Source organism: Strix aluco, chromosome 5 (assembly GCF_031877795.1).
Source record: "Strix aluco isolate bStrAlu1 chromosome 5, bStrAlu1.hap1, whole genome shotgun sequence".
Classification (NCBI taxonomy): Eukaryota; Metazoa; Chordata; class Aves; order Strigiformes; family Strigidae; genus Strix; species Strix aluco.
The window spans coordinates 35,197,848-35,211,255 of NC_133935.1; the positions used below are offsets into that span (position 1 = coordinate 35,197,848).

At 34.7% G+C, this 13,408-nt stretch overlaps 1 protein-coding gene across 1 annotated transcript in view; it reads right to left on the reverse strand.

Annotated features, from left to right (window-relative positions):
* The window catches only part of SCYL2 (SCY1 like pseudokinase 2), a 42,917-nt gene that overhangs the window by 14,665 nt on the left and 14,844 nt on the right, over positions 1-13,408 (reverse strand). Inside the window, exons 4-9 of the mRNA XM_074826970.1 lie at positions 9,979-10,123; positions 9,234-9,383; positions 8,396-8,617; positions 7,404-7,520; positions 5,041-5,166; positions 3,414-3,590 (exon numbers count right to left, since the gene is read on the reverse strand). Of these exons, the coding sequence (XP_074683071.1) occupies positions 3,414-3,590; positions 5,041-5,166; positions 7,404-7,520; positions 8,396-8,617; positions 9,234-9,383; positions 9,979-10,123 (937 nt within the window). The remainder of the gene's footprint in view (positions 1-3,413; positions 3,591-5,040; positions 5,167-7,403; positions 7,521-8,395; positions 8,618-9,233; positions 9,384-9,978; positions 10,124-13,408) is intronic.

A 13,408-nucleotide genomic window follows, 5' to 3' on the forward strand; every position in this document is an offset into this window, starting at 1 on the left:
GAAATAATAATGACTAAGGAAGGAGTCTTGTTTCTATTTACAACATGGTCTTTTGTTAAAATCTTTATACACATCACTATTGAAAAAGCTAAACGTTCAAAAAACTATGGCTCAAATTCTGCCCTCAAAGCATTTGATCACAACTCCACATATAAAAGCTGTATTCCATCTGTATCTAGAATCAAAATAGGGGCACAATGAAAAGAGTATTACAGCTACTATATGGACACAAAATACCTTTATTCTATTTTACATGAAAATTCTGTATCATAAAATGAAAAATCCCAAACAAAAAGATCCACATCATGTTAACCTAAAACACAACACTAGAATAGCACATTTACATATTGGGATTCACCCTGCTTAGGCTTAGCCATCTAAAAGTTAGCTGCTATTCTAAGTTACTCACCCAGACAGTCTCCAACAGAGAACTACGTAACTCGTAAGACTCATGTCTCATCTCAGATAGGTGAGACAACTTGATACAGGTGACATTGACTATCCATTGACATCTAGACTCCTTTTAGAAAATAGGTTAGACTAGATGGATAAATTGTGGTGAATAGTATCGCATTAATAATAAAAAGCCAAGTCTTTCACAAAAGGAAAGGATTTCAATTTTTAAGTCTAAAAATATGTAGCAATCTGTGCTTGTATGTCAAATAAACAGAAGCATCAAGTGTAGAAATACAAGTGCACCAAGACCGCATTACAGGTTTCCTCCTTTCACTTGCTTTCCTCTACAGGGAAGAAAAATAAATTCTCTTAAACTGCAGCTAATGTGTGTTTTCATATTGTATATTTATAATTACCTAAACTGTACACATACATACAAACTCAGACATTCATTCCATGAACGCTGATTCTGATGCAATATCCCCAAAATTAGGAGAATTAGGGCAAGATGGACCAGAGCAGTTTTAAAGTTAGATTTTATAATTATTCTTGAATAAAGAATTTTTATTTATGCTAAACTTGGCTTTTTGAAACATACATGTGCTCATAACACTGTTCTCTTGTCTAGCAACCCTGTAGTACTGTGGCATGACAGTTTATATGTTAAATACAGTTTTGGAGAAGGATCATTTGATTGTTTTTGCAAATTTGAAAAGGACATGAATGAAACCTGTTATTTAACAACCAGAAAAGCTCCTTTAAAATAAGAACCAGACGTTTGAACATATAACAGACTGCTTTTAAGTTAAAAATTATACTATATAGTCATTTAGATTTCACTGAAGCAGTTCAGCCTTTTTCCACTTGCTGTCAATGCTCTTCAACTAAGATAACATGAAGCTGAATCATTTTTGATTTTTCTATCTGTCTTTAACTAGGATGTAGTTCACACTGTTTCAATGAATCCCTTTCATTTTTAGTTTTCTAGGGTCATATGTGATAGTTTCTACTTAAATAGATAAAAGGTAAGATGTTACAGTCACAGACACACACACCATCTAATAAGCAAGCAGCAGAAGTTGCACTCTAAACAATAATGCTAAAGAGGTGTTTCATTCACTAATACAGAGCCCAGTGCTTGTTTGTCAGGGTACACTTTGGTATTAGAATATGAATTTACAGCAAACTATAAGCTAACTCTCTATGGATTCCCTTAGATATAAATTAAGGGTTTGTCTACACTGGGAAGCTATGTCAGCTAGGGCGTTAATTTACAGGACACCTGTTACTCCATGCTAACTCCAAGAGTACGATATGAATGAGTAGCTTAACTAAATATTGCATTTTCATATTATAAATTCCCTCATACAAAGACACTGTGAACACTGGATAACAATTTCTTCACACTGAATTATAGCAGCTTCCCTATGATACACTGACTCCCTAACTCATGTATCCTATGAAAGCCAAGCAACAGGCCCCTTGTACAAATCTAAAACATCTTAAGAGAGTGTTTGGAAGAAACACTGGCACCTTCCCCATTCGCCCTTCTCCATGAGTTACAAACACACTGGAACTGGATGTTTTTGCCTTGCACAGTCAGACCTGGAATTCTGTCCTCTGAACCTTTATATTTTTTCCTGAATTCCTCGTATATTAACTTTGAACATCTGTTCTAGATTACTTAAACTTTGCCATATAAAAAGACCACAGAAATAGTAGTGGAATAAGCCATGTAGTACTTAGTGTGCATTAAAAATGTCAACGTAACAATTGAATATATAGTATCTAGAAAGCAACAAAAAACTTCACAAAACTTGTTCTTTATGAGCTGACCCCAAGTCTGTATTTAGCTTCCCTCATTTCTCAAGAGATAAAACAGCTTTTGTGCCCTTTATGCACCAGATACAATTTTGCGACAAACTTTCTGATGTTAAAGGTAGCAAAACGCAATGTTACCTTTTAGGATGAAACAGCACAAATAAGATGCTCACTGGCTTTCAGTCAGTTACACATTTAATTTTTTCAAAACAAGAACAAAGCCTCAGTGTATCGAAAGTACAGCATTAAGTAGTTCTAATTTTCTGAGGTATTCTCAGTTACACTATTGTCCCTCCTTCCCGCTCCCCAATATAATGAGAGTTCTCTGATTCGGTTTTCTGAAACCCAGAAATGAAAGGTCTACTTATTGATTCCTGTGTTTATCTCATCCCTTAAGTGCTCTGCAGAGAAATAACAGGATCAAGCAGTAAAACAAGGTGAGCTAGAAGGAATGCATAGCTGCCTTTTATCTGTGGAAGCACAATGCCTAACTCAGTGACAAAATTCTCAGGAATCATCATGCATATGGTGTTGACAAAAGGATGCAAATGTTTTGCTCATTTACAGTAATGATAATGTCTTACTACTTTTATGCAACAGAAAAAAAAAGTGCATTTTACTTAAACAATACATTTGTCAAAATGAAACAAATTTCACAAATTTGTGCACAGCTCTCAAATAAAAACTATTTTATTATCATCAATAAACAGCATTTTAAGAGTCTGTCAAAGTTCTAATTTTTCCACCCCATGATCTCTGTGTCAGCAATATGACACAAGAAAAAAAAAAAAAAAAATCATAGGTTCAGCTACTGGTAGAATATGTGCAAATGTTGTACTGTACAACCCTGCTCAGATTGGCCAAGTAAGTCATAAAATGCTTACAAATATACCTTCTACAACCAACCAAAAATAAGAATTGAGTGGTAAATTAAATGTTTCCTTTTTTGCTAATCTAATCTCAGCTATAAATGCAAATATACCTTCAGAAAACCTATCTAAAAAAGCAGGGGTAGAGGCTTTGTGAATTTCCTGGAAAAAATCTATTTTGTATAAATCAAGACTGACTGCCTGGACAACTACAGAGCGGGCTGAGCAACCTGTGTGAAGCTGGAAAAGGGAAATAGAACAATTAGTCATTTTTCAGGGAAAAAAACACCAAAGAGAAAAATTGTGATCTGAACAATATTAACATACCTGGATTGGTTCTTGCTGCTTAAAAACAGGACCAAGATCAGGCAGAATGAGCCTGATATATTCTTCTTTGGTGCATTCCTCAGCAATTAGGAGAACATTGGGCAAGACAAAGGGTACCATATCAGGATTCACAAATTCAGAAGTCAAGCAAGGCAAAATTCGCTGAATTATAACACGCTAAAAGAAGAAAAACAAGCATGCATCACATTGTACTGCATTACAGTCAGTTATTATGTGCCAGCTCAACAGCTTTTGTATTAACCTGATATTTACAAAAAAGCAGACAGATAATGTTCAGTTGGGGACTCTTATTTTCACAGTATACTCTAGCTAATTTACACTGTGCTACTTTGCTAACTTTTCTCTGTTTGCACTCAAAACATAACTGGAGACTGTAACAACTGTGACTGTCAACAAAAAGCAATTAACTGTACAGAAAATAGGACTTTCTGCCACATACATGAATTATGAAAATCTTATTCTATATGCTTTCTGTAAAAAAGACCCTAAAAAGACCCTCTCACCCCCCCCCCCCCCCCAATAACCAATTTTTCAGTGCTATCACTGAACAAACATAATCCTACTATACCTTCCCTGTAAAACTCCAAGTACACCCCCTAAATGGAATTCTGCTGATGACATAGATATTTACACTGTGGATGTCTACTGTAGAGTTAGACATCCTTAAATGCTTTTAAAATCGATAAAGAGAAATACACAGTTCAAGGGCACATGGTCTTTTTCCTCATAAAATACACTTTCAAGACATAAAAAAAATAAATGTCCTAAAGATGATTAGGTTAGTCAGTGGCTGCCTTAAGTTAGGTGAAATACATCCCATCTATTTCCAAATTCAAAGCATCAATGATTTCTGATCAAAGAAAAATATTACTAAATTGGAGTATTAAATATGAAGTCCAAATATTGCACTGTGTAGTTCAAAACAAAATTAAAAGTAAAGAAATTTAATGCAATGGTTGAGAAGCTCAGCTATTCTATTATGTAGCAAACTATTTTTATATCACATATGCATTATGCCTTATACAAATTAAAGAATACCACAAAAGGAAGAGGAGTCAGTCTAGACACAGTGTCTAACAGTACACAGAAGAAATCTGTAATGACAGACATTTGCCTTTGAGGTTTCTGGGCACTGCTAGCACAAGAAAGTCTGCTGACGGAAGGAAGCTTTGCATCATTCAACATTAAAGTACTGCCTTGCTATGAAAACGCTTCAAGTAATCTTATTGGGAGAAAAGGTGGCAAGATGACATCAAAGAGCTATGATAGCATCTGGAAACAAAGGGAAAGCCTTGTAAGTGGAGAGAAGACAACACCCTTTTAAAGTGGGATGAACTACAAGAGGACATGCAAATGATGGTTCCTTACACATACTGATAGCACAATTTGCCATTTTCCATTTAAAGAATTATTGACAGCTGAGGAGTATTTCCACATCAACTATTTTCTAATCCCCCCTTCTTTTCTACAACTCTATTCTGAAGGTCTCATGGCAGTCTACTATGGTACAATGCTATAAAAAGTTCAGCATTCCAAGATTCAGAATGTTCACAGATGTTCACATATTTTTAAACTCACTACTTCACTATTACATATACAGACATACCTTAGGTAGTTTTGGCAGAACCTTTGGTAGCCCTTTAAAAAACTGTGATTTCTGAAGGTTATCCCTTTGAAATAATGAATCAAAATACTGAAGTGTCATTGCTCCTACATCATCGAAGAATGGTATCTAAAAATAAGATTAAAAGCTTTTGATCTGGAGGGAGACAAAACTGACACTGTTACAAAGATTCCAAAGTATAATCATCTATTTACCTTTTCAGTGCCCTATAGTAAACCTTGACAATGACGTGCCTGCAACTAACAGTAAGAAAAGTACTCTTTTTACATATTAAGTAGCAGAATATTCACAGATAAAGGTTGATTACTAAAATGGAATTTTCCTATCATTTTAAAGAAACCCATCCATGTTAAGTGTACCCAAGTTAACTTACTGTATATGAAATAATGTTTTGTCTACAAAAAATGGAATGAAAAGTAAAAACCTTGATTAAAAGTTCTTCTAGGAATAATTATGCTATTCAATATTACAACAAAGGATTACCTCCTAGGCCATCCAGATCTGGCTACCATCTCTGGAAACTTACAATGAATCAATACGCATTTATATGCAACAAATGTGTAATAACATAAATTTCTCTCCACTGTTCAGACCCACTTGTAAATCCTGTCCACTATAATTTCTTACATGATCTCCCATGTTTGCATTACTTCAGCAAAGAGGGTACAGGCCTTCTTAAGTATTGTGTAACAACAAATATACGTAGACCAGGCTTATAAAGATGGCACCAAGAAAACACCAGGGGGTTTCAACTATAGCCATGGTATATCATATTAATACTGATAGAGCTGCTTCATCATTAACGAAAGATTGATAAAAATACATGATGATAACAAGATTGTTTATATAAAAATCCAACCCCAAACATTAACCTTTCAGTTAGCAAATGAACAGAAAGAGTAGAAGTGTGTCTATCCCAGACCTACACAGACTGGAATGAAAAGTTCTGTATTCAAAAACTTCCATGGGTAAGATTCCTTCTTCCTGCTAGCTCTCAGTTTTAGGGAGGGACATATCAAACCTCATGGGCTCACAGTAGTTAAAAGACAAAGCATGGTCTCTCAGACTATTTAGACACTTGTTTTCAGTTGAAAAATTTGTGCAAAACAAAAACATTTAAAGAAGCTCTGCTGTAAGGCAGAAAGAGAAGCCAATAAGAGTAGGGCAACAAAGAAAAAAAAAAATCAGAAACACAGATTGGAGTAGGGTAATACAGAAGAAAAGAATCTTATCAGTAGAGAATTCAAGCTAGCCTGCACTGCAGGCTTAAATTCTGTCTTCTAGATCACATGCCAAAATGTGTGACCATGGAATTCTACACAGGTTAACACAAACTAGTTAAAACTAGCAAGGTAAATGTGCCAATGTCAAGCTCCATTTTAGCTCATGTCATGCTGGCCATAACAAATTGCTTTTAGAACTAAAGTTCTAATATCTCTACCCTACAATTTAGTCTGTAGTGCTGACGTGGTAAAAGAGACTTAATGTCTTTATAAAACCATACTGTTTAATACAACAATTTACAGATTTGTTTGTTGTAGTCCTTCAGAAAAGTGAGTTGATACCTGAGTAATATTTGCCAGTTTCCTCACTTCCCATCTTTCAGCATATATGTTGGCAGAACCACTACCTGTTCACTCACTATTTCTTCCAGCTGTTAAGACACTGATTTCTCTCTCTGAATACAATCTTTTTATATGACAGGAAAAGAGGAAAATTGTTTAGCTAAGCAAACCTATAAGCAAGAATCTGAAAGGCTATCAAATATGACAAAATAGGGTATAAGACAAAGGCAGAATCATGCTTTTAAGTTCTACTTTCAGATAGGAACGTGAAGGAAGAGTTTGTCAAATTAAAACTTAAATTATCCTACTTGCAGTTAATTTTTGTTTCATTATGGCAAGAAGCTCCAAATATATTTTAAGCTATTCTTCTGCATATTTAAGAATACACCAAAAATCATAAGCCAAAAGTTAATTCTTACATTTATTGCCCTTTATCATTTCATGGCTTTAAAAATCCTTTGAATACAGTTTTAAAGACTGAATTGTATAAAAGCATAGCACAGAAAATACTTCCATCTGTATTGGAAAGCAACAAAATAGTGTTGCATTGCATGATTATTCCAAATTTTGTCTCAGCACCCACTTCTTCTGTATTAATAAAGGTCAGCGTAAGGACAACTTTTGGCATCAACTAAGATCATTATTTCCAAAATAGTTAAATATCTAACATTTCAACTAAAATGATTAACAGGAAAACACTTTAAAATAGCTCTACTGTTTCTACAAATCAAACACTCTTTTCCCTCTTTCCTATGGCTTCTGTATTTTCCATAAACTGACCTTAGTCATTTGATCTGCGTCTGGTCTCACTGCTGGAGCTACATTTAAGAGTAGCTTTACATGTTCACGCACCTCCTCTGGTATATTCTGAAGAGTATTGGAGCTTAAACGGCTCAGCTGCATAAGTAATTTAAGCACATGCACCATGAAGTCAGAAAATCCTGCATAAAACTATTTCCAATATACAACAGGACTACACTTTGTCCTCTTGATGGTTTCTCTACCCACACCCTTGGTACCCTCCCTTCTCCCCTTTTATAACCCATTTGCTTCTGATCCCTCATAGTCTTCTTGCTGTCTCCCAACAGCCTACCTGCTTCAGGTCACATTTCCCTATTTCCAACTTCTCATTGTGTTCAGGTTATCAGAGAACACAAACTCAGTATTTTAAACATGTACATGTAATTATCTGAAGTGTTGTCTACACACGTTAAAACACAGTACACACAGTTAAGGCAATGGGCACCCAAAGAAGTTATGACAAAGGAAACTTGCATATGAACACACATTATGTCAGCTGATCCAAGTAACTATCTTCTGTTAATATTCACAGTCCGCAAAGAATGTGAAATAGCTGATAGCTAAGAGGATACCGATTGCAATGTCAAGTGATCAAATCACTCTAAACTCACCCATCTTCAACAGTCCTACATAGGTCACTCACTGATTTGTGTTTCACACTGTTAACCCCAACAGGTAAAGTATTTATTCCAGGAGACCAGCATTCAACAGGTTTACAGAGAAATCAGGTGAAAAATGAAATTTGTAGTTTATAGAGTCGGTACATGTAACCTTCTCTACACATATTTTTATTTCCCATATTTTGCTAGGATTCTTTTTTCTTGTTATAAAGACAGCATGCAAAGCAAAATACCATCAGATTGCTTATGTTGGAGCACCAGTATTGTGTTCTAAATACTGGTTTAAAATAGATTTAAGTAACTTTTCAAATACGAATATCAATGAACAACAGTCACAAATAGAACAAATACCTGATCCAGCTGTCTACTAAAGCTTTTATAAATATCCTGCTTGTTGACCTCAAAAATTGGTTTCCCTTTATTAAACACTGCATACATAACAGCTCCTAGAGAGTACATGTCACTGGCTGTCTCACAGCTCACAGAGAGAATATATTCTGGTGCCAGATATTCAGGATTTGGAAGACACAAGGATGGCAAGTTTGGATCCCATTCCTTACAAGGGAACTTTGGCTACAAAAGAAGTAAAAGAAAGTACATTTATTAGCAATTTTTGAACAACACTTTAAATAAGAAACTCAAGCAGCAGAAAATAATTAATCCACTCAAATTCAGTTCTGAATGAAACAGAAATGGAATAAGGCAAAACTATTAAGAATCTGTGTCTGTAGCTTAGAGTGATTAGCTGATGCAGTTAAGTCTGAATATTAAAGTTGGGAAGTGTAATGTAAAAGCAAAGCACTGTTGTAAGAGAGAAACACAAGCTATGATGGGAATTCATTTTAGGAGGTAGCAACCAGGCACTGGGTGGATGCAAGAGACTAAATTAGGTGGCTTTGCATGGCATCCAACATGCAGGTGGGCAGAAGTGGCACAGGCTTCAGTCTCTGTCTGAAACCATCACTAGTCTATTTTGACTCCACTGAGCCAACTCAGGCTCTTTTTCTGTGATGACCAAAGGCAGCATTTCAGTCCAGACCTGTGCCAGACGTTTATAGACTTCCTGCCAACAAATATAGAGGTAAATATTAAATAAATGATTCTGTACTGAAATGCAAGGTCATGAAACTGGTTTCAGACAAAGATCTGAATTTGAAATTTAATGATGATAAATATAAAGATCTATTACCTCCTGTTCAGATGGATTTGTTGACTGGATACAAAAATCAAAGCCCATAATTTTCCATGCTCCACTCTTATTCAAAATTATATTTTCAGGAGTAATATTTCCATGGACCATTTTCACACTGCTATGCAAAAATGACAAGCCTTCAGAAACCTGTTAATAAAAGATTATTATTTCAGGTTAAATATTTCCCCAATTATCCTACAACATTTACAAAAATTCTGTTCCTGTGGTCACGGTTAAATTGGTAAGTTAACTAAGACACAATTTTTCACCACAATTTTAGGCTATGTCTTAAAAATTATGTATGAAGGAAATTAAACACAGATGGGTAACCAGCAGATGAGACTACTAATGCTGACCAACTATCACAGCATAAGAACAAAAGCGCTTTTCAAAGTTGATCAACATATTCACCAAGTAAAACCTGGAAACTACTGTTCCTCCACAGAAGGTAAAGAAAAGATTCACATATGGGAGAGACAGCTGTAGCACAGACATTTATATAGAAAATAAAAATGCATTCGATTTTGTATTTTCCATGTCAGAGTAAACAAAACCAGTAGCAACTTAGAGCCTGCTGTGTTCATCTTCTCTTATACTTACAGTGATCAGGGCACTATCATCTCTGACTTTCCAATTATTTAATTTACTATAGGCAGACAAAACTTTGGCAGTTTACGAACTTTGTAAAACAATCATTAATACTAAAAGAACAAGAAAATTATAAGGACAACCTATGCCATACCTGAAGCAAACCATATTTGGTCTCCACATCATAAAGTTTGTATTCTTTAATGTCAGATGGTAAAGGAGAAGGTAGGTTGTCCCAGCTGCCAAGAACATTAGCTAAACTTGCACAGATTGGTTCTGTACAAAATGCCAAGCAATCCCTGTAGAGGAAATACATAAAAACATTTCTTGTAAATGAATGTAATAAATCTCTTGTCTGTGAACAAAGAACCATTCAAACATCATATTATACATTACCAGAGCACTTAGTGCTATCTAAAACCATATTATATCACAGGGTTTGAATTCTTATTGGTATATAGGGTGTAGTATATAGAGTAAATATATAAATAAAATACAAAGGGAAATATATAAATATGTGAAGTATTCAAAAATATTAGAATTCTTATTTTATTCTGTAACATTCACATATATCACTAATGATGCACACAATGCTTCATAAAAAGTTTTCACAAAACAATGGTTTTCTTCTCCTGATCCGGGAAAATCAAACAAATAATTCTTACAATTATTGAACTTGCAAAATCAGGCTTTTAGCTGTGCCTAAAGCTCACACATCCCTGAAGCAATACTTAACGTGGTCAGACAATGATCAGAAACAAAATTAATAAAATGTAAGGTAGTACCTGAATATTCCTCTACTTTGCAAATGAATAGAAGAAGTGCAAACACAAATATGCTTGTTGTATGAACTGCAGTTTGTATGTGAAGTGACTGTTTTCTAATTTATTTTATCTATTGTTTTCTTCAAGAAAAATTACAGGTCTTGCTTATGCATTTTTGTGTCAATGGTGTTGGAAAAACATAGATGAAGCAAACCGCCACACATAGAGTGGACTGGTTGTAACACTGTGCCTCAAAATTTCAGATTTCTAAGTCCTGAAAATAATGTATGTCTCACAATGTTTCACAAACTTCATGTAATAGACAGAGTCATTCTTTACATCCACATGCTTCATACTGGTCTGCACAGCACCGGAGGCCCCAGACAGTCATTGCATCTCACTTTTTAATTGTTTTAAAGTTTTTCTGGAGAAAGCATTACATGGATGGTAGCACACATACCTGGTTTAAGGATGAGTTATTCATGAGAATACTAAATACTGCATCAGTATGAACACAGAAAACTAAATAACAGTAATAAAGATATATTTTTTAATTTAAAGTTATAGGCAAGAAGACAAAAGCCTAACTTTTTGCTCATTCCCTAAAAATATCACAGAGAAGACACAACGCCTCAGCATGAATCTACCGCATAGTTTTTATGTATCTCAATAATCAGTAAGCTTGCTCTTTAAAGTAAAATAAGGCTGATGAAACACACAAACCTCTTACTATTCATCCAGATTTTAGTTTTACTTTAGTTTTATCTACTGCCTTTCCAAAGGAAAAACAACTAAAAATTAAAATACATCGAATCATAAGTGTCAGCCAACCTGACAGGACATCTTTGCTTGGCTTCCTTCCTCCCTACCATTCTGTTAACACCAGCCCTTTCATGTTTCTATTAACACAACTAGGGCTATAATACTTGGTTATGTAGTAATCAAAAGAAAGAATCAGAGCACAGAAAGACAAAGTCCTTCATTTTCAATATGACTTCAACTTTACCATAGAGTTTATACATTTAGTTATGGTTAAGGCATAGATGATAGAAAATACCTAGGCTAGGGAACAGTTATTCAGTGGTTTTCATAACATACATTCTCTGACTTCTGTTGTTTTGAGGGAATAAAAAGATCTCTGTTTATTTTTTACTCTAGAAGCTAATTAAATAAGGACCCAATCCACAGTAAAGGAAGGATGGGGCAAATCTAATTAAAGCAATTGAATACTGCGGAAGCTAATGTCTGCCATACAGTGCAGCTTCTTTAACAATTCCCTGAATAATAGCAAAATCAAATTCAGAGTAACATAATAAAAAGAAAACAAGTTAAAAATAAAAGTGATGGCCAAAAATGCATATGCTCTGGGGAAGACTGCAACAGATGGAATGTCTAGTAAATTAAGTATCTAGGACTCTTTACACTACTACTATTTTTAATGGGTAGTAATGACATTATGAGTGAACTTGTAATTTGGCTTTTTTATCCTTTTCTCCTATAACAAGTTAAATATAGAATAATATTGCTATTCTGTCATTCAAGACCAGTTGTAAATAAATAGACTGTATTTATATTAAATATTTAGTATAAATAAATATTCATTATATAAATGCATGTTAAAATTTATACATCATAATATATATTATATATATTTATATTAAATGTAATTATATTGAATACCAATAATCTGGAGTAGAAACATTCTATTAATAGTGGAAAAGCTACCTACACACTAGGATCAGAAAGGTATGGCCTTTCTTTCTATATCTACTTCAGCTGTGGCAGGCACACCAAATATCCTTTTGCCCCACGAAGGAGGAATAAAGGCTGACTTGCAAGCAGTTCAACACAATTGTATGTTACTTTGGAGACACAAAAAAAAGACCAGGTACAGTCTAGCAAGAAGGAGTCCATCACAACTTTCATCAGGAGTAAACGCTCTGGAAAGACCTGGAATTCTAAAGAAATCTTACAGCATGCTTGCACAAGGTTACACACACAAATATTCTAAGCAAACTTTTCTTTTATGAACTCCCTCCAAAAAATGTTCCATCAGTTTCTGGCACAGCAAGCAAATGGACGGGTTTTGTGTTACTGGTGTTTCTACCAGTAGCTGAGTATGGAAAGAAAAACAATTGGAGCAAAGTTCAGGACATTTCTAAAAACCCACAAATGACAACTCTGACATAATTACACTGTTAATTTTACTCAAAAGACTTAAATTCTTTACAAGAACACCACCAAAGCTTTCTTAACACTCCAAGGTATGAATCTCAGCTTTTTCTTCTGAACTGAAGAGTTCAGGGAAAAAATAATTACAGATGCAGTTGCTGAGTCAATCAAAATACTGTGACAATTCTAGGAGAAAGCCTGGGATCTACTCTGGGATTCACCTGCATACACAATGACTGAGATAACTCTAGGCCCTTTAGCATGTAATAGTTTATTTACTGTTGTAGAGTACTGAGAGCTGTCTTCAACTACCTAACTAACTTTCCTTAGGCTTTTGTGAGGGGCATACTGAACCACAGGGGCAATGACAGCTTTGAACACTTGTTAATGAAAAATGTATTTTGTACTGGAGGAAAGATATAAATGAATATGCAAGTGTCATTTAACCCAAGAAATCCTTCCCAAAGTAGGAATCACAAAGACGAAGAAGCATTCCTACAGTATTCTCAGCTCCTAGAAGCCAATACATTTGGAAAAATGCAGGTTAACAGACACAATCAAAAGTGTAGAAGTTTGAAAGGTAATGTATATAAATCTTTATTAGGCTACCATTTAGAAAAACTGCTTTGGAAAAAAACCTTCATGACC